This window comes from Myotis nattereri, assembly GCF_964212035.1.
Source record: "Myotis nattereri genome assembly, chromosome: 8".
Classification (NCBI taxonomy): domain Eukaryota; kingdom Metazoa; phylum Chordata; class Mammalia; order Chiroptera; family Vespertilionidae; genus Myotis; species Myotis nattereri.
Window position 1 is genome coordinate 49,010,952 of NC_138083.1, and position 26,140 is coordinate 49,037,091.

Consider the following 26,140-nt stretch of genomic DNA (forward strand, 5'->3'; position numbering starts at 1 on the left):
AGCATATTACGCTTTGATTGGTTGAACGGCCAACTGGACGACTGGACACTTAGTATATTAGGCTTTTATTATATAGGATATACATATACATACCTATATATATATATAAAAGCCTAAGCAACCGAACAACTGGTTGACTGGTCACTATGTTGTGCACTGACTACCAGGGAACAGATGCTCAATGCACGGGATTGGGCTCTCTCTTGTCTGTATTGGGCCTGTGGGGATCAGGCTGAAACCAGCAATCTGACATCCCCCGAGGGGTCCTGGATTGCGAGAGGGCGCAGACCAGGCTGAGGGACCCCACCAGTGCATGAATCCGTGCACTGGGACTCTAGTATGTGTATATATATATATATATATATATATATATATATATACACACACACACATATATATATATTATTGATTCTGTTTTTCAGGAGACAGGAGATTCCTGACTAATACCCCAGGTCCACCCTGTTTTTTGTCTAGAAAGTCCACACAGTTCTCTCACCATCTAGCCCAGGGGTGGGCAAACTTTTTGACTTGAGGGCCACAATGCGTTCTTAAACTGGATCGGAGGGCCGGAACAAAAGCATGGATGGAGTGTTTTTGTGAACTAATATAAATTCAAAGTAAACATCATTACATAAAAGGGTACGGTCTTTTTTTTTTTTTTCAAACTGGCCAGATCCTGCCTGTGGGCTGTAGTTTGCCCACGGCAGATCTAGCCAGTCACATGGTGCTGTCCACCACAGTTTACATGTTCCTTTAGAAAGAGTCAAAAAAATTCTTCCCTTACTATTTTCCTCAAAGAAATGGGCGAGATTTTTAAAAACATCATCAAATGTGAATGTTTACTGTATGCCTTTTCCAGTGAACGTCAGCTTCATGATAATAGAACTCACATCTGATTCATTACCCTCTCGCCACCCAGTGCTGAGCAAATGTGGTTATAACTGGTGGTAACCAGGACTTCTGTCTCTAGCTCTATGTGCTTATATTTTTGAATGGGGGCCATGGCTATCGTATGAGGAGAGCAGTGGGAATCCTAGACTTGTCATTTATTAGCTTTGCATCCCTCAGGATTTTAGATTTTCCAGGGCACTGGAGTGAACCTTCACCCCAACATCCTATACATCATGAAAATCTGTAATCTTGTCCTTTGCAAAACCTAAATTAGCTTATCAGGCCAGAGAGTGAGGCTGATGAAACACCACATTAGAATTCTGTAAATGTATAACAACAGTGAAACATGGACACCACTTTGCTGATAGAAGTGCCTTCAAGACCTTTCTAAACAAACATAATTAAGAATAATACAAGCACTAAATTACAGAAGTCAGAATTAATTGAACTAATAGTGGATAATTTATAGACATTGCCAAGGTAACCTTCAGAGCTGAGATGACTTACTTAACTCTAAGGCTATTATAAGAATTATGAAAGAAAATTAGGCTATTCAGAATCCACTTTACTTGTTGAAGCATAAAATGATAAAGAAAAAGGTAGGTTGAAATCAGATGTTTTAATATCTAAGTTAAGCATTACTATTATAGAGTTTAAAGCATAACACAAAGAATTCAGCTGATGTTTAATTAATCTATACAAATTCATAATGTGAGAATAATGAAAAAGCAGGTTAAGAAGAAATTAATGATGAGGTCATGAAATGAGTTTTGCAGTGGCCATGGTTCCACATAGTGGGGAGCATTTGGTGTATGAAGCATCTTTATTTTATACTAGGGGCCCAGTGCATGAATTCATGCACCTTGAAAGAAACTGTGGGCCGTGGGCCTTCGTGAGCACAGGGGCAGGTCTCAGCCCATCCTCCACACCTCTGCCCGGCCCCTTCTGCCACTGTCCAGATCCAGATCCCCTGTCTGCCAGCAGCCCCGCTCCCACCACTGCCACTGCCACGCACTGCTGGTGCGAAGTGATTGGGACTGGCGCCAGCAGCAGGTGTGAGTGGTGGCTCCAGCACCAGCTGCAGGTGTGAGCGGGGCTGGCGCTGGCAGCAGGTGTGAGCAGGACTGTTGCCAGGAGTGGGTGCAAGTGGCAGCTGCTGGCCCCAATAACCCCTCAGGAGCAGGGGGAGGTGAAGAAACCCTGAGGGGTGATCAGGGCCAGTAGCTGCCTCTTGCACCCGCTGATGGCGCTGAGCAATCAGGGCCAGCTCTTGGTGCTGGCAGCAGGTGTGAACTGCGGCTCTAATGCTGGCAGCAGGTGTGAGCACCCAGCAGGACCGTGGTGCTTGGGAGCAAAGAATTTTCAGTAACCACCAGAGGTTCGCCTGATGACAGCAACTGGCGCCCCGCCTTGGTCTGGTGCCCTGCTCACCTGTTCCACCCTCCCGCCACGGCCATGCCCACCATGTTCTGTGCTCTGCTGCCTGCTGCCAATGCCTGCCATGTTCTGTGCACACCCCCTGTTGGTCAGTGCACACCATAGTGACTGGTTGTTCAGTCTGCTGTTTGGTCTATTTGAATATACGGGTTTTATTATATAGTTGACAGGACATTTTCTAGTAATGCATGTATCATAATACAAAGACTCTATTTTGTTCTATAAGAAATCCTTCCACAGAGATATTTGGTTAAGACCATTTTGGAGATAAGGATCCTTCTTTTCATAAATAGCATTAGTTTATTTGTTTTCTGTTTTTTTCCCTGCAGGTTCAGTTTTTGTGTTGAAAAGATGATTGGGCAAAGCCTTTTACTCTTTTTCTTTTCTTTACTTTTCCTTAAGAGAATAGCCATCTCAACACTGCCACAGACTGACACCATAAGTATCCTGTATAATAAAGAGGTAATATGCAAATTGACTGTCATGCCCTCATACAACGATGGCTGCCCCCATGTAGTCACAAGATGGCCACCCCCATGTCATCACAAGATGGCCACCACAAGATGGCCAGCAGGGGAGGGCAGTTGTGGGAGATTAGGCCAGCAGGGGAGGGCAATTGGGGGCAACCAGGCCGGCAGGGGAGGGCAGTTAGGGTGACCAGGCCAGCAGGGGAGGGCAGTTGGGGGCAACCAGGCCGGCAGGGGAGGGAAGTTAGGGGTGACCAGGCCAGCAGGGGAGGGCAATTGGGGGCAATCAGGCCAGCAGGGGAGAAGTTAGTCATCGATTGGGCTGGCAGGGGAGTGGTTAGGGTGTGATCAGGCTGGCAGGCAGAAGTAGTTAGGGGCAATCAGGCAGGCAGACAGGCGAGCACTTGGGAGCCAGCAGTCCCGGATTGTGAGAGGGATGTCTGACTGTCGGTTTAGGCCCAATCCCTGTACCAGCAGTTGGACATCCCCCAAGGGGTCCCAGATTGAAGAGGGTGCAGGCTGGGCTGAGGGACACCCCCCAGTGCACAAATTTTGTGCACCAGGCCTCTAGTTGATTATATACTCCTGCATGAAGAAATCAGATTTAAAACAGGAATGTATAGTATACCATTTAAAAATTATCTATGATATAAAAATTCTGTAGTGATAAATTTAAAATTATCCATTTTTAATATGTATTACATATCATCTTTTACTCTATAAACATCCCCTTTATTTTTTTAAAAAATATAAATTTAAAGATAAAGACCCTAGGGTTAAGAGTTTATAAATTTTGGGGTTTGGAGCTGGCATATTTTGGGGGGAGTTCTATATATTTCTAATGAATTTTTAGCTTTATTGAGGTATAATTTATATGCAAAAAAATTGCACACACTTAAAGTATACATGTTGATGCCTTTGTATATATACATACATCTATGATACCATCACCACAACCAAGGTACTAAACATATACATCACCTCCAAAAATTTCCTTGTATTCTTGTGTTCATGTGTGCGTGCATGCATGCATGTGTGTGTGTTTGTGTGTGTGTGTGCGTGTTGTGGTAAGACATTTACCATGAGGTCTATTCTTTTAACATCTTTTATGGTGCACAATACCATATTGTTGACTATACATACTATGTTGTATTATAGATTTCCAGAACTTATTCATTTTGCATAACAGAGATGTGACACATTTAAAATCAATTGCCTATTTCTCTTCTACCAGCCCCTTCAACCATCATTTTATTCTCTGCTTCAATGAATTTGACTATTTTAGGTATTTCATATAAGTGGAAATCTTACAGTATTTGTAGTTCTGTGATGGACTTATTTCACTTACATAATGTCCCCTAAACTCATCCATATTGCAAATGGCAGGATTTCCTTCCTTTTAAGCTAAATGGTTATTTCACATTTTTCGTACCCATTCATTTGTCAATGGACATTTGGCTTGTGTCCAAATCTTGGCTATTGTGAATAATGCTGCATGAATGTGAGGATGCAGACATGACTTAAAGATGCTGATTTTAGTTATTTTGGATATATACCTGAAGTGGGATTGCTGGATCACATGGCACTTCTATGTTTATTCTTGGGGAACCTCTATAAACAGTTCTCCATATATATCGTGCCTTTATACCAATGCCTCATGTTTCGCTCATTATCAACCTCACTCACCAGAATGGTACTTTTTTTTTTTTTAACCAAGGATGAACATACATTGACACATCCTAATCACCCAAAGTCCATCATTTACTTTAGGGTTCACTCTTGGTGTACTTTCTATGGGTTTAGAGTCTAATCTTTAGACAAAAGTATAATGACATGTGTCCATTATTATGGAAATATACATAGCATTTTTACTGTCCTAAAAATCCTCTGTCCTCCACCTGTTCATCCTTCCTTGAGCGCTACCCTCTGGCAACCACCGATCTTTTTATAGTCTCCATGGACTTGCTTTTCTAGAATCTTGTATAGTTGGAATCATGTCATATGTAACCTTTTAATATTGGCTTCTTTCACTTAGTAATGTACATTTGATTTTCCTCCATGTCCTCTTATGGCTGGACAGCCTCATTCTTTTTAGTGCTAAATACCATTCCATTGTCTGGATGGACCACTATATACTTATCCTTTCACCTACTGAAGGATTTTTTGGTTGCTCCAAAGTTTTGTCAGTTATGGCTGACAAACATCTGTTAGAAGGTCTTTGTGTGGTTTTTGGTCTCTTCATTATTACCCCTTGCTGAATTGAGTTTCTGCCTTAGATTATTTCATAGGCCACTGACTACCCTGTAGACAGCAGTGTTTGAATGAGGCGTGCTCAGCTTTGTGTCCAGGAGAGCATCTCAACACATGGGAACTTATGTGGGAGGGACTCAGTTTAGCTCCTCTCATGAGAAGGGGCTATGGAGGTGGTGGAGACTCAGAGCATGGGCGACAGTTCTCTAGGCCTGTGATGCTTCCTAATTACTATCAGTAGTCGTTAAGAAATAAAGACAGAAGGCTTATTTAGCTGGTATTTTCATAAGGATCATATAGGAGGATTGAAGAGGCACAGATGACATACTAGAACAGTGAGTATCCTTTGAAATGCATTTTAGAATGTATAATTGTCACTGGAGACAATTTCCCTTTGTAATATAGTTCTGAAGTCATTATGATCAAAATCAATAGAAGATATAATTCCATATTCACTTTAAAACATCTGATGTGTACAAAATGAGGTGCTGATGGAATCTGATGAGGGTTCTCACATGGGTAACCCAAGTATTATAAAAAAATAGAAAATAATCGTTTAATGCAGTTGTACGGAATTAGCATAATTCACTAGATTTATGTGAAATTAACAAACAAACAAACACGTATGTCCAGGTTTCTCTTTGTAGATTTTGACTTAATCGACTGGGAGTGCTTCTCCTAGAACTGGGTTTTCAGAGGCTCATTATTCTGATGTGCATCCTGAATGAGATCTGCTGTTCTGAAGCACCAGATCACAGAGCTGGGGAAGGGGAAGAGGGACCATGGGGATCCCCATGTAATTTTATTTGTCAACTTGACTGGGCCACCCAAGGAGTGTGCATATACTTAGTCAAAAGTTATTCTGGGTGTTGTGAGAATGTTTTTGGATGAGGCTATTATTTGAATCGGTAGCCTGAGTAAAGCAGATTGCCCTTTCTAGGGTGGGTGGGTCTCATCTAACCAGTTGAAGACCTGAATAGAACAAAGTGCCTGACCATTGCACAAGTAAGAGGAAAATCCTTCTGCATGACTGCCTTTGAGCTAGGACACCAGATTTTTCCTTCCTTTGGACTTGAATTGAAACGTCAGCTCTTTCTGGGTCTTAAGCCTTTTGGACTCAGACTGGAACTATACCAGAAACTCTTCTAGTTCTCAGGCCTTTTGACTTGGATTAGAACTTATATCACTGGCTCTCGTGGGTTTCCAGCTTACAGACTGCAGATCTTGGGAATGGTTAGCCTCTGTAATCACATGAGGCATTTCCTTATGATGAATATCTATCTATCTATCTATCTATCTATCTATCTATCTATCTATCTATCATCTATCTATCATCTATGATTTGATCTAGATCTCCTCACTGCAAGTCCTGGCTTTTTTCTACTCAACAAATTTTTCTTCTTTGTTGGTTGTATTATTGGTACCAAAATAGCTATGTGTATTCATAGTTAGTAACATCAATTATGACATGAAATACATACTTTATTTGACTTGCTTTTCATATTGATTAGGAGAATGAGTTAAACATAATTTTCTTATGCATTGTAGAAAAAAGATTGTGCTAAAAGAAAGGTACTTGATATTAGGTGATTTAGTTTTTGGAAGTAAACCACGTCCAGTTACAGAGGAGAATAATCACGATTCCTCCAATGCAGGGGTGATCTGGGAAGCTGAAGAAATTTAAGGTCCAGTCCCCTGTCACACATGGGCCCCTTCCTAGACCTGGGCAGCAGTGCTAGCAAGATGTAAATATGACCATATGTTTTGGTGTCATTTGCAAAAGTAAGATAACTGAGACACACTTGTTTAAACCTCTGTCTCTTTCCTTTCTGATATTCTCTCCAACACCCTGGTCCTCTTTTCTGTTGGACACAGAGTAGCTGTGGGAAAATTTGGGGTCTTGCTAAGTATACATGCAGTTGGTATACAGTGAAATATTTTTATAGATTTGTTTATTATGTATACCTCGTCAAAGTTCTTTCCTCTCAGAAATATATTTGATAATGTACCATACTTTTAAATAAAGTCACATGAAAGATAAATTTTTAGAAAATCTATATTTGTGGATTACAAACTTCAAAAAGTGAATATTCCAAGCAGCAAAATGCCTGTGTGTTATGCTGTGGGTTTATTTATCCCAATTTCATTCAAAGAAAAAGACAAACTATTTTGGAAGACTAAACCCTATCTATAAAAATATTATAAAATCAGTCATACTAGTCCAAAATCTGGGGAAAATCTAATTTTTAGTTATTAAGTAGTTATTGCTACTAATTTACATATTATTTTTAGGATTTGTGATATTTTATGGTATTTGACAGCTTTATAATATTTGTGAATTGTTGTTTTCTCATTTTCCATAAATATTTTCATTCTTAATTTGCTCTGTCCCCAAATTGTAGGTAATTCAGGCTCTGTAAAACCCTGAATTTACTCATAGTCCTCTGCCTTCCCTTCGCTCGACCTCCGAAATTCCGCCAGGTGGCGCTGTTCTGCATAGCCCTGAAAGGTACACACTGTTACAACATCACTCACTTATTAGGAGGAATTGTTTGCTTTTTATCTCCTCCCCAGGAGTAATGCCCTTGAGGTCAGAGACCCTTTGGGGGCTCCTCCAATGCTCCAGGGTATGACTTAGTGAGGAGGGGTCAATAGGTACTTGAGCATGGACTTAATGAAGGTGGATAATGAATGTCTTAGGGCAAGGGAAGAAAAGTTGCCGGAAGATTAGACTTTGGCCTATTTTCTATTGTTCTCCCCTCCCTCCCCCCTACCCCCCTGGCGCCCCCCCCCCCCCCCCCACCAGATGGCTTTTGCTGAATCTAAGATATCACATTATTTACACAAAAAGGCACAAAAAGTTCCAAAGAAGAAAAGTGGTTTTGTCAGCTCTTTGGTTGTGGAAAAGATTTGCACAACTCAGGCTACAGCCTCCAAAGATTTCAAAAATGCCATATGCTAGGGGAGAGCTGGGATGCAGTCACAAACTCCAAGTCACCAAATCTGACAATTATGTAAGACGGAGTGTTTCCAAGAATAACTTGTTTACATAAAAAGTAAACAGCATCATATGCATGTAATTAAACAAATCATAGGTTTAACTATCATTTTAATATGAACATAGAGTTGGGGAGCTGTGAAGTTCTCAAGTTTACTTTGAATCACAGTCTCTGTTAAGTGACAAAATGCAGAGAGAAGTGAGTGACTAGGCTTTTGGGTTTTACTGAAATAGGGGTACCAGTGACACAAATGAAAGGCAAAACCTCAATTGGGCTTTAGATTGGTTAAGAATGCTCCTAACAGAAGTTCTTTGAGATTTAAAATTAAATTAGAAGGCATAATTGCTGTAATTCTTTTGATTAGAATAGTCTTTGCTCTTTTACATATATTTAACACCTTTAATGAGATTTATTTCACATACTGTGCAATTAACCCATTTAAATAATACAATTCAGCGGTTTTTAATATACTCACAGTTGTGCAATCATCACTAATATCAATTTTAGAATATTTCATCACTCCCAAAAGAAAAACCCTGTATCCATTAGCAGTCACTTCTCCTGTCCCTCCCACCCCCACAGCCTTAGGTAATTGTTAATCTAATTTAATACTATAGATTTGCCTATTCAGGACATTTCATATAAGTGGAAATTATGAGTGGTTTCTTTCAATTTATGTAGGTTTTTGAATAGTGTTTTTATCATCTGTCATTCTATCAGTTAGTCCTATCATTACTCAAATAAAGAACATAAATTTATGCAGATTTTTTATGAAAACCTCACTTTGAAAAAAATAATAGGTGTAATTTTCTTTTTGCCACAAGAAAAATATTAACGTTGAGCTCTTTTATACATGCGTGAAGCAAGAGATAAACATTTTCAAATATTATTTTCCTTAAATGAATACTGTGGTTTTGACAGGAGTGCAGGCTACTATCTCATGTTTAATAGAGAAGGACTGAGTTAGAAAACAAAGAAAGACTTTTAAATTTATGAGGATTTGGAGAAATGTAAGATCTTTCCTTATTACCAGTGCTGGCACAATTTTTTTCTTGTTGAAATTAAATAATATACTTTAGCTCTAATAAAATATATTCCAATGTGATTTTTCTTAGTTTTATCCTATAGTAATTATGTGCAGCTTCAGGCAATATTTAATTAAAGATTAGACTATGCTAATCCTAAAAACTCTGTTTATCTAGAAGTAAAAATCGGAAACACATTTCCTCGATGCCTTCAGGCTACGTTAGGCCTCCACTGTGATCCCTTTGGGATTTACCCTGTTCAGGGCACACACTCGTGTATCTGGGACTTTTTCTGGCCCTTTGGCCCATAAGGTCTGTCCAATTTCTTCACGATTCTGTTTACTGCTTTTCACAGGTCAACAAGTGAATTTAGCAAATTCATATTAATGTGCTATTTACATGTCACATCATCTCAACTATCACTCTCAATGCTTCCAATTAAAAACTACTAAAACTATTCTAGTCTAGTGGCATTCAATGAGGACTAAAATTTCTAATAAAGAGAAATATGCTGTTTTACCTTAGAGGCATTTGGTTTAGAAATTTCCTATTATCATCCTCAAACTATTTCCCTTGCAAAACATGTTTTCTTATGAACAGAGAGCAATCATATCTATTCTTAGGCCAAAATCCCAGGTTAATCATGTTGATAACATGACAGCAATGGTAAAGAAGAAACCTGTCCATTTAGATGGTAGAATTCTTAGGCTCAGTCTGCAATAGTGCCAGGCTCATAGTAGGTGGCCAATAAATGATACTTGATTGAGTGGAAAAGGGGAAAGATAAAGTACATGTCAAATGGAAAAGGGCCTTCTATTTCAATCTTCTATGAGGTTGCGAGAAAAAGTAAAAATAAAACGTGAAGAGGAACAACTGTTTATATTCATTTGGAATATGATTTGGAGTGTTCTTTATTTGATTAATAGTCGACCTGTGCACAAATCCCTGTGCCAGTAGCTCGCTGCCGCCCTCCTGTAGTTCTCCACCTGCTGCCCCGCCCTACTGTAGCTCCCCCCCTCCCCCTCTATCCCCCCTAGCTTGCTGCCTTGCCCCCTCTTGTAGCTCTCCACTGCCTGCTTGTAGCTTGATGCCCCACCCTCCTGCTGATCCGTGATCTAGTCGTTATGTGGTCAGTCATTATGTAACGTCCATTTGCATAATACTTCTTTATTATATAGGATATTTTATATGTTCCAAGCTAATACTTATAAGATAAATCCAGTTTTCATACAGTGATTCTTTCAGGAGTTGTTAATTGGAGAAATTTAGTACCCTTTGAATTTCACATTGAATTCAGTTGTTTCTTTAACAGGGTAAGATGTTTCTTTGGAATATTATTAAAAATTCATCTGTATTTTAAATATTTAAGCAATGAAAATTCTTTTAATTAGATAAGTTCTGTAAATTTATGAATTAGTAAAAATTTGCTCATATCTATGTTTAATCCTGGTAATCACAGGTAGCTATAGGAAAAGTATTTTTAGCAGTGATGGACCATATTCATTTTTATTTTATTTAAAAAGATATATTTGTATTGATTACAGAGAGGAAGGGAGAGACAGATAGAAACATCAGTGATGAGAGAGAATCATTGATTGGTTGCCTCCTGCATACCACCTATTGGGGATCGAGTCCACAAACCAGATACGTGCCCTGATCGGAATCAAACCCGGGACCCTTCAGTCCGCAGGTTGACACTCTTACCTACTGAGCCAAATCAACTAGGGCCATTTTTATTTTTCAGTATTGACCGATTCAAGTACAAAACAGTTGTTCTGGAATTATCAGTCTTATAGCCTGAGGTTATTTTTCTGTGACATAGCAAGGATTCAAGTACCTTAGGAAAATTCTCTTTGTGCACATTTGAGTATTTGACTTTAGGCTTTCTCTGATCACCACAGCAGTAATCGCTTTACTGAAGAAATAAATAAGTGATAAATCGAGACAACTATTCTTCCAAATTACTTTACCAACCCGTGAACGTATATCTTATAAAAAGTGGAGGATGTCATTTGGAGGTGAGCAAGGATAGAAGGAAGAAAACAGGCCAAAAGAGAAATGAAAAAGAAAAGTCATTTAAAGTATACATCCTTGACTTAAATATTAACAAATAGTGTGTAATATATCCATTAAAATATTGTCCCTGTTTTCTTTCAGAATGAGCATCAGTCAGTATTTACAGCTAATGTTTATACCTGTAGTATGAACACTTCCAGCAACTTTGTAGGTTCTATGTGCCTTACAAGCCCTTAATGTAATTGATTTCAGTTAATCAGCACATGAAGTCTAGAAGGGAAACATTGTTATACTTATTTTCCAGATGAGTAAGCAGTCTCAGAAAGTTCAAGGAACATGCTGAAGGCTACAGAACTAGTAGATGGCAGTGTTAGAATGAAAACTCACACCCTGATCAGTTTGTGATGTGGCCTTCCACCATCAAAAATCAAGTAGCTCTTTTAAATATTTGATTTTCTATTGTTTTGAACTTAATTATTTTGCATAGTCTTGGGAACACAATTCCCTATGCTAGAATACTAAGCAAAAAATATAAAAATCAAGCAGAAAGCTACATGATGTGGCTAAATAATGATACCCTACATGATGATAGGAATGCTTCATTTTTTCAATACATGAAAAGATATTTTAACCATGAATATCATTCCAACAATTTAAATAAAATCAAACATCCTTAAAAGGGCCATGATCATTTGCATTACAGGAGCAGGAAATTTGAAACTGAGCCTCTAAGGTAAGAATGTAAATACCAGGTATACTGGTTAATAATTCGGGTTTTTTTTCAGTAGATGGAGTTACACATATGTTGATATATATGCAATTTGATATGTATGCTATTTTGTTATAATGACAACAAGCTTCAAAACTTCATATGTCAAGTTTTCTGAAGGTGTTAACATCATAGATATTTTTATGCTTAAAAATGTCAAATTTCGTGCCAAAAAAGAGCATTTGCGGGAAGTTTTAATTCATTACTTTATTTTGAAGAAAAGTGCTGCTGAAAGTTATTGTATACTTCGGCAAGCTTATGGTGAACATGCTCCATCTCAAGATACTTGTGAATGCTGGTTTAAACGCTTTAAAAGTGATGATTTTGATGTGAAAGACAAAGAACATCCAGGTCAACTTGAACCACGCTTTGATTGTAAAATGACCAGAATGGGCCAGAAGACACGGCAAAGTAATTTTGCTTCATGATAATGCACCATCACACACTTCAAAACCAGTTAAAGACACGTTAAAAGATCTTGCCTGGGAAATATTAACCCATCGCCTTATTCACCAGATCTTGCTCCTTCAGATTACCACTTGTTCCAATAGATGGCACATGCACTTTCTGAGCAGCATTTCAAAACATACGAAGAATGGTTTGCCTCAAAACAAGAAAAGTTCTATTGGGATGGTACCCACAAATTACCTAAAAGATGGGGGAAATGTGTAGCTGGTAATGGACATTACTTTGAATAAAGCACTTCTGATGTTTCTCTTGAAATTATCATGTTTTCTTTCATAACAAAATCCCCATTATTAACTGGTACACCTGGTAAACAACAATACAATTATTATCGCTCAGACATTGTCAATTCATGACCTGTAGACAGAGAAATAAAATGGAAATTGATAGGCATCAGAGTAGCCAATGTATTTCCTTGCTGTGACTTAGTGACCTTTCTAAGCAAGTCTCTGAACTGGTTTTATTCTCCTTAATAATCTCCTGACAGAAGCTAGCCATTTTCCTGACAGGTTTAAAGCCTTGTTTATTTGTTTGGTACCAGTGACTTTTGTAAGGTTATGCTACAATCCTGAACACTGGTTGGTATTTTTCTTCATGCCTCTGGGTCTTAAAATTTCCCATTCTTGTTCTACTTTCTATCTTCTTCTGAGTCAAATCCTGGCCTCCACTAAGGTTTATTTAATCTCTGTCCTGTATATAACCCAAGGTTAGTAGAAACAATTGCCATTTGAAAAGCCTCCTTAATTTTGACCACCCCTGAAGAGAGAGGAAAGGAGGTCCTTTTGTTTTATTTTGGGGCGGTATGAGGTGGAGAACTGATGTAAACACGAGTTATTTATAAGAAACTCAAAGGAAATGTGCCTGGTTCTAGACCAGAGCCACTTAAAATTTTCCTTGTAAGTGTTTTTGAAGTCTGGTCATAAATAATTATTGGAAACACCAGTTTCAAATAATGCTCAAGACTGTACTTGACCTTTATCAAATCTTTTGGGAATTTCTTTCCTCTACCATAAATGTCTAATAATTTTTCAGTGAAAAGGTCAGGTGAATTGAAGATTCTCACGCAATCGATTCGTAAGCATTGACATTTGTTTTTGTATTTGGACAAATGTTCATGCTGGACTTTGACTCACTGAGATATTTGAGTAATCGATCCTTTCAGCTGCTGCACACCAGAGAAATATTCTTCCTCTTCCAGAAGAGAAGATGTAAGCCACAGATATAAAGCTGCACCTAAACGCACCTCTGATGTTGCTGTCAAAACTCAAAACAATACATTTGTCAGGTATCATAAAAGTTTAACCTTACCGGCTGACTAAAAACATTCAAACATCTTGGAATCATAAGATATTTATAGTGCACAGTGGAAAAGCATGTTTTACCTGGATGTTTAAACTGTCTCAGCCAGAGTGTAAATAAAATTCTGCAGGCATTGGGAATTTCAGTGAGACACTGGAAGAAGTGATGAGAAGAACCAAGCCGACTTTCATCCAGTGGTTCCTGCTCATGTCTCATACATTGGCCATTGTTCTAATGTGTTGGCCACAAATCAGAGACAATGTCCCATCTTTGTAGAGTGTCTCCCTCAAGTTGGGAAACACAGATGTCACTGAAATTTGAATTTTATATAATGTTAATGTATATTGTTCTTTTGATTTTTTTCAACTATTAAAAAAGGACACCATGGGACAGATTTGACTCTCTGGCCATGTTTTGCCAATATCTACTCCCTGAAATCAAATTGGCCATTGACTCATGTGAGGTTGACTATATTTTATACTACTTGAGTTACAGCATCTATAAATTTTATTGCATTCTTTTCTCTTTAATTGAAGTGACTAGCGCAGTGCCTAAAAATGGAAAGGTATAGTAAATAAATGAATGAATGAGTGAATGATTACATGAACTATATCCATCCAATTGAATTTCCCAAGAAATGATGTGTGTCTTCTCAACTGATACATGTTCATCACTTGAGTGGAGACCATTGGCAAAATATCATCAGTTTTTGACTTACCATGTTTATTTGACAAATATGGTTTGTGGGTACAGAGATAGTCAAAGGAACCAAGAGGAAAGATATTCTTATCTAGGGCATGGACAGGTCTCAGGACATTTGTGTTATTCTCAACTTTTTAGACAAATAAAATTTTCTTTCAAAAAATGGTGGAAATGACATATCCATGAACCTTTCTTGGTGGAGACTGTTTGCTGGCCCTTGAGCAACTACATATGCTACATGCCACTTCTTTGTTTTTGTTTTTTTCTGTGTTTAGCTAGAAAAATTGCAGGTGGAAAATACAGTGGAATGGGACCAGAGGGAAATATTTGAAACTGAAAAACAAGGACTGGATAGAGAAAATAGAAGGCTAAAGGTCCAGGTGAAAGAAATGGATGAACTCCTCAAGAGGAAAGATAGATTAAGTGCAAACTCCCAAGATCCTGATTTCAAGACATCACAAATTGAACTGCAGGAGACAAACAAGGTATGGTGCTCCTGGGAGACGGGTGTTCTCACTGTGTGTGCCTCTGAGGTCTAGGTGGAAGCCACCTTAATTTTTACACACCTCCAATCGGAATATTTCCATTTGTGCAATCTGATGGCTTTCGCTTTTTCTTATTGTGATTTAAAATAATGTTCATGCTTGTGACAAATTTCCTATGAGAATGTCAGAATATGACAAATCTGAGAGTTTCAGGCTTTTCTGTAAGAAACAAAAAAGTGAAAGCAGGGATGGATCTTTGCAAATTTGGTTTCCTATTATAGCTTCTTGTCAGTGTTTGCTAAACAATTGATCGTATTTTCAATAAGCATATTTCTCCATGAGTTTGAGTAACTATGCAATAAGCATTCCTCAGTAGCTATGGTTAAGTACTGTGTCTGAGTAAATATTTAGATTTAGCTAAAGCTCACTCTTCTCTGCTTCCTTTTTAGTTAGCCTGAGGAAATTATTTTTGTGTCAATTAAATGTCATGGTGCAAATTGTTTTTATAGGTTATGACATAAATGTTAAAACTAGATTAAGTCCAAAATTTGACTTCAGGAAATAGGTTGTTTTGGAATTGTTTTATCCTAAAGCTAATAGACATAGTCACTGCCATGATGAGATTTTTTAATAAGTAGTTTTTAAATTTTTAAAAAATATTCTCTTGCAGTTGCAGATTATGTGTTTTAGTGTCAATTTGCTGCAAAACACATACAGTGTTTCTATTTCTTCTCTTAAAGCATCTATAGCATCTTAATGCACAATTATATTTTTTTACTCAATGCCTTTAATAGCAAGTTGAAAACGTATCTGATAAGTTCGTGCTTTTGAGTTATATAAGTTTTTCATACTCATATGAGCTCAAAAAGCTACATTTCCTATCACTTTTCCTTATTCTTTGTTATTCTAGGAATTTATTGCAAATACAAATTAAATTGCATTAGTGTTTCATGACTTGGCAATGCAAATATCTAAAGTTAAATGTTATAGTAAGTGATCCTAATTTTCTCTTATGTGGATTCATAAACCATTCATAGTGTTGTGTTTGATTCTGGCATATATATATATATATATATATATATATATATATATGAGATATTATATAGATACATTTTTGCAGATTTCTACTTGTGGAAGCACAGAGTTATTTCAGTTATGGAACAAGTTTTAATCACCAAAATAATTGTTTCTCTTTCACTCACTTGAACAGAACAAGCATTTATTTATATTACTAGAGGCTGGGTGCATGAATTCATGCATGTGTGGGGTTCGGCTGGCTTGCCCCAATCAGGCTGATTGGGCTGGGCTGGGTGGAGTGGTGAGGGGGAGACACAGGAGGTTGGTGGGCCGGCCCCAACCCCTGGTCAAACTCTGGTCAAACTCCTGGTTGAAGGGACAATTTGCATATTACCCTTTTATATATAGGATACTGTGTCAGTCAGGGCTCTAGATGCTGGTGATGGGAAGGCTAGCAAACCATTCTCTCTGCCCAACATGTGTACAGGAAGTTATATTGTAAATATCTGTACAGGAAGATATACTTGTAAATAATATCAATAGTACATTGTGATTGCTATAATGTGGAGTGGAAACACCAATGAAGTGATTTATTCTATTTCATTTTGATACCTTTCTTATTATATCAAAATGTTATAACAATAATGTATGTCCATTAGGGACCTGTCTGAAGCTGGCTTACATGCCAATTGGCCTATTCCATCCAGAGGGTCCACGGAGTTCAGACCTGGGACCCATCTAGTTCTTCAGCCTAGAACTAGACAGAACTTGAACATGGAAGATTCTGAAAGGTCTGACAGGACCAGGGGTGTGCTCATCAAATACAGATTATTCCTTAAGTGTATGTCTTTTTGATGGCAGAGAGGGGGTATTAGTGATTTTTACCCTCTTCATTAAGAATTCAGACTCATTCCTTGAACAAAAATAATTATGAATAATTACAAATGTATCAAAGCTGCATAGAGAACATGCCAGTCCAGAGAATAGTGGAGATGTTATAACAAAGCCATATTGTAATTCCAACATTATTTCAATAAAAACTCATCTCTATGTACATGAAATACTATTGTATAGGAGTAACATGTATACACAGAACTGCTATATTTCTATATGCATATAAGTACTATTTATTATGATTAAGACAGTGGAAATAGGTGCTGACATGTACGAGACACCACCATAAGCACCACTTACCATTAGTCTCTAAGAGACGTAAGGTATCTTACCACTTAATATTTACATCTAATCACATTTGACAAGTAATTGTGGCAGACACAAATCTACATAGAAATATACAAATCATAGAAATCCCCATATCAACACACTTTGTTAATTTCTTGAATTTTGAGAATCTCATTGTTCAGTGGAAGTTTTATAAATCCTTATACAGGAGGGGAAGACTTTCACATATTGTTGCTTTTTTTTTTGGCTTTTGTGTAATAGGGAATACATTTTAAAGAAAATGCCTTTCAATTTTAAATCACACTGAATTGAAAGACAAAGATTCACTTTTCCAAGTGAAAAGTTATTGGAAAATGTGTCGGTATTCTATGGGGTAAAGCCCTGTGAACTAGTCAACGTGTCTCTCATGAAATGCTCTGGAAACTTGTTTTCTTAAATCATTCTGGCAACTGAATCCATTCATTCAGGTCACATACTGGGTCATTTACAGAAAGTTATTGTGACAGAATGGTAACTGATACATCTTGGGAAGATGATGAATTAATCTGAAAGTGGAAAGGCCACCAAAGTCAGTTCTTAATGAATTTGCTTTACTGTCAGGCAATGACATTATATTGAATTTCTAACTAGTACTATATGAAGAATGCCTTATTCATACTTCTTATTAAATTTGTCCTATTCACTTGTTGTTTATTAGTTCGTAATACATTTAATGAAAAAACTGTTTTAGTCTGTTTTTTAGCTTTAATAGTTGTAAAGGAAGTGTGAATGAAGCATTATTTTCAATATTGAAGTGAAAGGACTATGAGTTTTTTCTGTAGTGTAGGCAATACAAGTTTTCAAATGCTGCAGTCTATCTCATCACTTACTTAATGTATGCTTGCAACATATAATTTATGAAGAACAAAAAAAAGACTATTAGGATATAATTTTATAAGAGGTGCAAGTTATCTCATCTATTACAGGCTTAAGAAAAATTATTTAAAGTCAGGTGGTATCTACTTTTTCATTTGTCTATTGATTTATTCAACAAATATTTTGTGAATACTGGGTCCATCAGAGTTTTGTTATAGGTATTAGAAAATAGATAAATAACAGAAAGGTTTGAGGGAGAAGACTGTACCTAGGCTGTACAAGAGTGACTCCCAGTGGGCTACCATGGACTAACTGAAGAATGGGTTCCCTGTGGGCAGGTATCAGGAAGCTATGGGGATCTCTTGCTCCTGTTCCATCCACTGCCTCCATGACCACTCTACCTTAGCTACAAGCTGGGGAACAGAAAGTCCCCCATAGGGCAGGGCCTGCTGACTCCATAACTCTTTATTACCTCTCTTCCCACTGAAACCAACTCCAAACCCAGGCCTTGTCTGAGTGCATCTTGTTTTCAGAATCTCAATCTTATTTGGAAGATCTGGAGATTAAGGAAAATGAAGATGCTTATCCTTCCCAGAGGGAAAACTAGAAGAAATAAGGAATAAATGTTGATAGCCGATCAACTGTGTTTCAGATGCACACTGTGTATATGGGGATATTAGGTGTCAAGACACACAGTGTAATAGCTGCCATTATAAAGCCTGCAGTCAAATCAAATCATCGACAATCTATGATGGAAGCTCTGTTAAATGTTGAAAATTAGTAGACTCATGTCATTGCTTTTTCTTGAGAAATGAAAATTCAGATTGAAATCAGAAAGATGAATAGATATTGTTATCTGAAAAGAGTAATCTAAGAGCATTCCACAGCAAGTGAGGGCAAGGGCTTGTTGCTTCTCATGAAGTTTGTATCTCTTTCCGGAAACCAAGTTTCTAAAAAACCATGAATTTTCTTTTCTTTGAGGTAATTTTAAGTGTCTCAGGGGTGGGTGAAGATTAGTGGCTCTGGGATACAGATACTCAGAAGAAAGCTGAGGTTTTGAGATGCCACAATTTGTGTCTGCTGGCTCTCAAGTGCCTGGTTGGTGATATAATTCTAAGGAAGGGTTTCACGACAGCTGGTGAGACTAGGGAGGAGACATGCTCAGCAAAAGTTCACGTGCTGTGGAAATGGTAGTGAAAGCAGAGAAAAAGAGGCATGGATCTCCCAAGTTAACCTATTAACTACTCCTCTCTAAGGATCTGGTGTTTATACCTAGGTGGTGTAGCTAAGGGAAATGTCATTATGGGAACCATGCCAGGGTCCCTGGATAATCAAGGCAACTCATAGTATGGAAGGCCTTGTTGATAGTACACTGGATGGCCAAGGCTACTCTGAGCATGGGAAGCTTAATCAGAATGTCCAAAACTAAGATACCATATACAGGTGCAAGGACAACAATCTCACAGTACACTGTGCACCCATGCCTTTCTGTAGCCGAAATGATTGACATAACTATTGGCAAGACACCTCTTTTGTCTAAGTAGTATTAAAGTATATAACTAAGGGTAGAGAGATCAGATGAAGCTGAGAGCTGGTACTGCTATGATGTAAGGCTAAGAGCTTGCAGAGAGCTCAGTAGTACCATGTGAAGCTAGTATGCTCGAGAGGAGAGAGAGGATGGGAAAGGCAGGAGAAGCTGCTGAGGTTAGTGAGCTCAGGTGCCGCTGCTATGTGAGGCAGTTGGTGTAGAGGCAGCACGCAGCTGCTCAGATAATAGCTGTAGGTACAGAGGCTGCTACTGCTTTGTGGGAAAGATGTATTTGTTAACCAGCTGGTATGTGGCTGCCTGTATGCGACTGTTATAAAGAACTATTTTGTTGATGGCTTCTTGTTAGCAATGGCTACAGGGCCACTGGATCCTACAATAAAGACTCATTCTTATACACCCACAACTTCTCATGGCTTTTCCATCTAAGACCCGGCGTCCAAGAAGGTCCAGCCCCTGGCAGAGGGGCTTGGACCCAACAGTTAGTGTAGCAACCAGAGTTCCAGAAGGAACCTGCCCTGACACTGGGTGTAGTTGAGCAGAATTCAGAAGAATATGTGGATTCAGAGCAGCTATGCTTCTGGCTACTCTGACAATCATGTTATGACCTTTTCCAGTTGTTTTATCCTTAGATATTGTGGTTCCTCTCTGTCCAAATTTATTTGAACTGAGAGAAGAGTATCTTTTTGTGTTGTTTCAGGGGCTTTATCCATCAATTTATATTATTCTTGGTGTGTGCTAATTATATGACTTAGTCTCTTTAATTATCAAGCCTGTGTCAAATTATTATTTTGGAAGTTTTCTGTTAGCATCCTCTGCAAAATACTTGTTGATTCCTCATTTGCCTAAGGATGGCTACATTTTTCTCTGCATATCTATCTCTTTTTATTCCAAACATAAACAAGGCATGAGGCTCGCCAGTTGTGAGTTTGACATGCTTGTTCTACACTATAGTCAGTGTTCATCTCACCACAAAACACACCTATATTTATTGTGATACAACCTGAAAATAAATCTCACCTTCAAGTAGGAAATGGATAGAGTGACACCATTTCTGTAAGATTAAGTTCAATCATTTTATTTGCCATGTGCACACTATAGAAATACATATGTACTAGTATACACATATTTACATTTTCCCCTCTTTTTACACACACAGATTTGTGGAGCTACATATACACAAGATATCTATAACAATGTGGTAGGCCAAATCTTGATAAATCCAAGATGATAAAGACAATTAGGAAGTTCCTAATTTTTATCAGAATAAAGATCTGGTCATCTGAGATCAGAAGATATAAGATCTACACCTAAAACTATTTTTATCATGACAAAACTTATAAAATTAAATACTTTGATGATTCAACACACATTTTGACTTATAAAACCTAATGGATGGTTGACATTTGAGAGTCTCTAACACTTATTCACCTGGCTTCTACTTAACATGGCACTGATTTTCCTCTAGGGTCAACTGCATCCCTAAATTTTCAATTATTTGTGTGTAGGAATTTTCTTTTTCATTTAAGAACATTTGAATAGGGTTTCCAATAAATTCCAATAAGTCACAACTTATTTTTTAATAAATCAAAATAGTTGTGATATTAATAGCAACTATATTCTTTACAAAATGCAGTTTTAAAGGAAAATATAGTTTAAGTAAATAAAAAATAAACTCTATTTCAAGAAAAAAATGGAATTGATATCTAAGTCTGTTAATCATTATTAAGATAGGCAAGTGGCATTCAGCTTTCAGCTATCAAGTATGTTCTATATGCCCAGGTGTGGTGAACAGTACATGTGGATTATGAGTATTTTTCCCCCCAAATCTGGGTTAGATGTAGATGTGTTTTACGTGTTTTATAGCTTTATCTCTATTTGCAGAAACTCATTCATATATATATATATGTATATATATATGTATATATATAATAAATGTCATAATATTAAATAGTTTCTTCAAGTATTAGTTTCCAACACTTAATATATTTAAAGTGCTATGAAATGTGTTCATTCAGTATGTGTATAAATATTTGGAAGAAATACACAGGAGAAGAGGCATTGAAAGTTTTGTTATATTGACCACATTCTTATTAATAGAAATCCAGGCTTCTTTAGGGAAAAACCTGGGAGAGATAAATGTAGCTATCTTATCTGTTTTTACCTGTGCTGAGTTGAAAAACATTGGCTTTCTCATAAACTCTACCAGGTATATTTCAGTAATTAATTATAAAAAATGGAAACTTAGAAGCATTATTTCAGTGTCTAGAAAAAGTATTCATTTTGTTCCAGTTGTGATTATACTGGGGTTTATGGGGATTCACTATACATGTTCAATCCCTATGTCATATTGCCTTCTGATCCAAAAAAAGGAAAATGGAAAATCTCTATTAAATTAAAAAAATAAAAACAAAATAAAACCCCAAACCACACACTATGTTTTTGTCCCTCATTCTGTTTTGTTTTAATAAAAAACTAGGTAATTTGACTCTCAAGATAATCTTGCCAGATATCTTATTTATGTCTGAATGCACAGTAAATGTACGTTTTATATCTCTGTGACAAAATACCATACACATGATGCCAAGTGTGAATGATGCTAAAACAATAGCATACAGAAAGCAGATGCCGTTAACTAAGCACATAGTACATACCACGGCTTGTGCTCGGTATGGAACAAACATGACATCATATAAAGTCTACGGGTAGTATTTTGATAATTCTCATTTTATAGCTGATAAACCTGAAATCTTGTGAGGTTTGGTAACACGGTCCAGAAGTAAAGGAGCAGGTTTGCACTGAGAAGCAAAGACAAGCATGATTTGAATCACTTACCTTCCTGTGAACCAGAAGTAAAGAGTTAGACTCGCCCTAGGTTTCAATTACATCAAGCTGGTTGTCTTTATGTCGCCTGGAAAATAATGTTGCACATGAGTAGCCAGCAACACGGAGTACATGGTGTCCCGGATGGGATTGCCTGCATTTGCAGTGAAGGAGTTCATGGTAATGAACATCTGGATCCTGGGGGGGATGCTGTTAATTTACTAACTATGACAAGGGATATGGTCCATCAGCAGCACAGCCCACCATCTGTCTCAGCGCTGCCTTTGCCAAGTGTATGGTGTGTGATTACCAAGGAATTCTCTTAGGAGTGAAATTACTGAACTGTCTGTTTTACCAAAAGCAGTCCTAACCTCTGGCACAGTCTCTGACTCTGCTCCTGTTCTCCCTCCTTCCCTCTAACACTTACCAGCTCTATTTCTATTTCGCTCTTCCCTTATACACTCAGAGGTGGTAGGAGTTATCAATCAAAGTGCAACATCCAAGTAGGCTGGACTCACAGCTATTCAAATTGGAAATAAAATGTCCATGTGAGAGGACGCAGGTGGATCCACTGACTAGCTACCCACCCCTCACTATTCGCTTGCTTTGAGTCCCAGTGCCATCTATACGCTGGCCCATGCTAGTCCTCAATCTGAGGCTCGGTCAAGCACTGAAAAAATACACTATTATCTTAACTCAGTTGTATCAACAATTTTGAGTTTCAGTGAGTTGTCAGAGCAACCAGAGACCTTGTTAAAGCACAGGTTACTAGTCCCCACCCGAGATTTGCTGACTCAGCAGGTCTGTGGTGGAACCTGGTAGTTGCATTTCTAACAAGTTCCCAGGTGATGCTGATGCTGATGGTCTGGAGGCCACATTTTAGGAAACTCTACACTATGCTAAGGCACTGGAGAGGGAAGCATGGAAAAATCAGGAAAAACAAATGTCCCCAAATAACAGTTCTCTTATTCTGCTGTGGATAAGCATCCCATTAAGTCAGTGGTTCTCAACCTTGGCTGCACATTAGAATCACCTGGGAACCTTTTTAAAATCTGGAATGAGGCCCAGAAATCTGGATTTTAAAAAGATTCCCAGGTGATTCTAATGTACAACCAAGGTTGAGAACCACTGCATTAAGTCTTTCCATGTTATGGGTATATAGCAGTGATGGCAAACCTTTTGAGCTCTGTGTGTCAGCATTTTGAAAAACCCTAACTTAACTCTGGTGCTGTGTCACATATAGAAATTTTTTGATATTTGCAACCATAGTAAAACAAAGACTTATATTTTTGATATTTATTTTATATATTTAAATGCCATTTAACAAAAATCAACCAAAAAAATGAGTTCGCGTGCCACTTCTGACACGCATGTCATAGGTTCGCCGTCACTGATATATAGCCACAGCCTCTCTGAGAGAACTGTTATGCCTCATTGGTTCTTGGCTCTAGCTTCAGATTAGAATCACTTGGAGAGATTATTAAGAAATACTCAGGCCCTAACCAGTTTGTCTCAATAGATAGAGCGTTGGGGAGGGGGGGGGGGCAAAAGGTCCTCGGTTCGATTCTGGTCAAGGGCACGTACCTTGGTTGCTGCACCTCCCTGGCCCTGACTCTGGCTGGGGCTCGTGCAGGAGGCAACCAATTGATGTGTTTCTCTCACATCGATTTTTTTTCTGTCTTTCCCTCTCTCTTCCACTCTCCTCAGGTGAGTGGCAAAATCAATGAAAAAATATCCTCAGGTGAGGATTAACAAAACAAATAAGAAATACTCAGGCCTGGGGCGGTGTATGCGGCCCACTCTACCCACCCTCATGCCCAAGTGGTTCTAATGAGCAGCCAGGGTACAGTACAGCAACAAACCCAAAAGGGGAGGCCCAACCTTGCAGGCATCGGGGGACACCCCTCTCCTTCCTAAATCCTGGGTGTCCTTTCATGGTCTTTTTCTATCACAATGGCCCAAAGATCCAAGGTTTCCCCAAGCTGAGCTCATTTTACTTGTTTCTTCAATCTCTGCTTCAAAAGTGTCTTCCCTAAGTGATGATACAATGAATGACTTCTAAATAAGACCCTGCCCCTCTGCTCAGTGCTTAGCTAATCTGAGAACATGTAACTATAGATTATATGAAAAGTTCAGATGTATCAGGAGTAAAACCCATGAATTACCAAAATAGGAATTAGGAAAAGTTTATTGTGCCCAAACCAAAAAGATAGTTCATGAGCCAGGAACACTCAGACCAATGGAATGAGGCTCCGGTATATATTGCTATATACAGTGGGGCCTTGACTTACGAGTTTAATTCGTTCCAAGACCAAGCTCGTTAAGGAGCTCATTAAGGAGCTCGTTAACTCAAATTACTCTATCAACTCAATGCAAAAAATCGGCCGAGAGACAGCTGGTATCTCAAAAAACTCATTAGTCGGGACACTTGTAAGTCAAGGCCCCACAGTAGTAGTTTATAGAGTGAGGAGGCAATCACTGGACATATTATAATCATAAATGATAGGGAATTGGTTAGTGGTTGCCTCACATCACTTTTGGGGAACAGTTCAAGTTCCGCATGTGACTTCCAGAAGCATAAGAAAGAAATGAGCCAGGTCAAAGAAGTCTTGCAAACGAAGCTAAATTAAGCTTTGTTTGTAGGACTAAATTGGTTTTGTCTGCTCAGTGAATCTTTGAGGCTAGGCTCCATTTGTTTTTTATTTTAACAATTACAACGCCACACCCATCAGAACACCTGTAAGCAGTAACATTGGAAGGACTTGCACATGGGACTTGAAAGGCATGGATCAAGCAAGTCTCGACTCTCCTCTCTCCTCTCCCCTCTCTCCAAACCTCTTCTCAGGTAAGTTTCCGTGGGTGCTTTTCCTCATTTGAGTTACCTGGCTGTCCTCGTCACATGTCCAAAGGGAGAGGGAGCACCAGGTAAGCCATGTTCTCATCTCTGTCTCTACTCTGACTACAAGCCTCTCTCCTTTTCTTAATGTTAACAGCATGTTTCCACTTAAAAACACACAAACAGAAACAGACTCATAGATACAGGATTGCACCAAAAAGAAAAAAAATAAAGAGAATTCATGGACATGGACAACACTGTGGTGATTGTTGGGTGGGAGAAGGGGTGGGAGAGCTGGGGGAGGGCATAGAGGGAATAAATAGTGATGGAGAAAAAAGTGGAAAGAAGATATTCTGAGCCAGTATATGTCTGGAAAATATCGCACTGGCCCATAAACATACCTACCAATTTTCATGCCCCTATCTCGAAGCCAACTGGTGAACTGTTAAATTGGGGAGCATTGTTCCAGTGGACAACTGTCAGCTCTAATAATTCACTTGTTTGGGGTAGTGTATTATCTATACAAAAGCCAAGAGGCATTTTTTTTTAAAGACTGGATTCATAAAACTCCAACCTCTTATTAACACTTTGCTTTTTTTAAACAGACCTTCAAGATAGAAATATTGCGATTGATATTACCTTAATAAATCAATTTTAGCCTTTCTTTGACAGGAAAAATATATTGCCAAACTGTTGTAAAAATTAGATGAAAAATCAGGATGAAAAGAAAGAACTCCAAGGTGGATATATGATTTTTCGGCTAACATTTGGTGAGAAAGGCAGTACAGGAGCATTTCATTAACTTTTCTTAAATATAGGATATTATAACAATAGCTGTATAACAATACAGATTACTTTTAGACATGTAAGGGCTCGAATAATTTCAAAATCTAAGCTGTAAAGTAACTAAGAAAATATATTAAAATTTTTAACTTGTTTAAACAAATATGGTTCCACACTTAAAGTGTTGTGTGCTTCTGCTTTTTAAAATATCTTTTATTTCTTTAGACCAGCAATGCTAACTGAGATTTTGAGATTAAATACCTATAATCATTTATAAAACATGCATTAGGGCA

At 38.1% G+C, this 26,140-nt stretch overlaps 1 protein-coding gene across 2 annotated transcripts in view; it reads left to right on the plus strand.

Annotated features, from left to right (window-relative positions):
* Positions 1 to 26,140, plus strand: part of CCDC102B (coiled-coil domain containing 102B) — a 148,065-nt gene that overhangs the window by 52,571 nt on the left and 69,354 nt on the right. The window contains exon 5 of one of the 2 annotated variants that reach the window (XM_081098052.1): positions 14,596 to 14,805. The exons of the other annotated variant lie outside the window; for it this stretch is intronic. Coding sequence (XP_080954178.1) covers positions 14,596 to 14,805 — 210 coding nt within the window. The remainder of the gene's footprint in view (positions 1 to 14,595; positions 14,806 to 26,140) is intronic. 2 annotated transcript variants of the gene reach the window in all.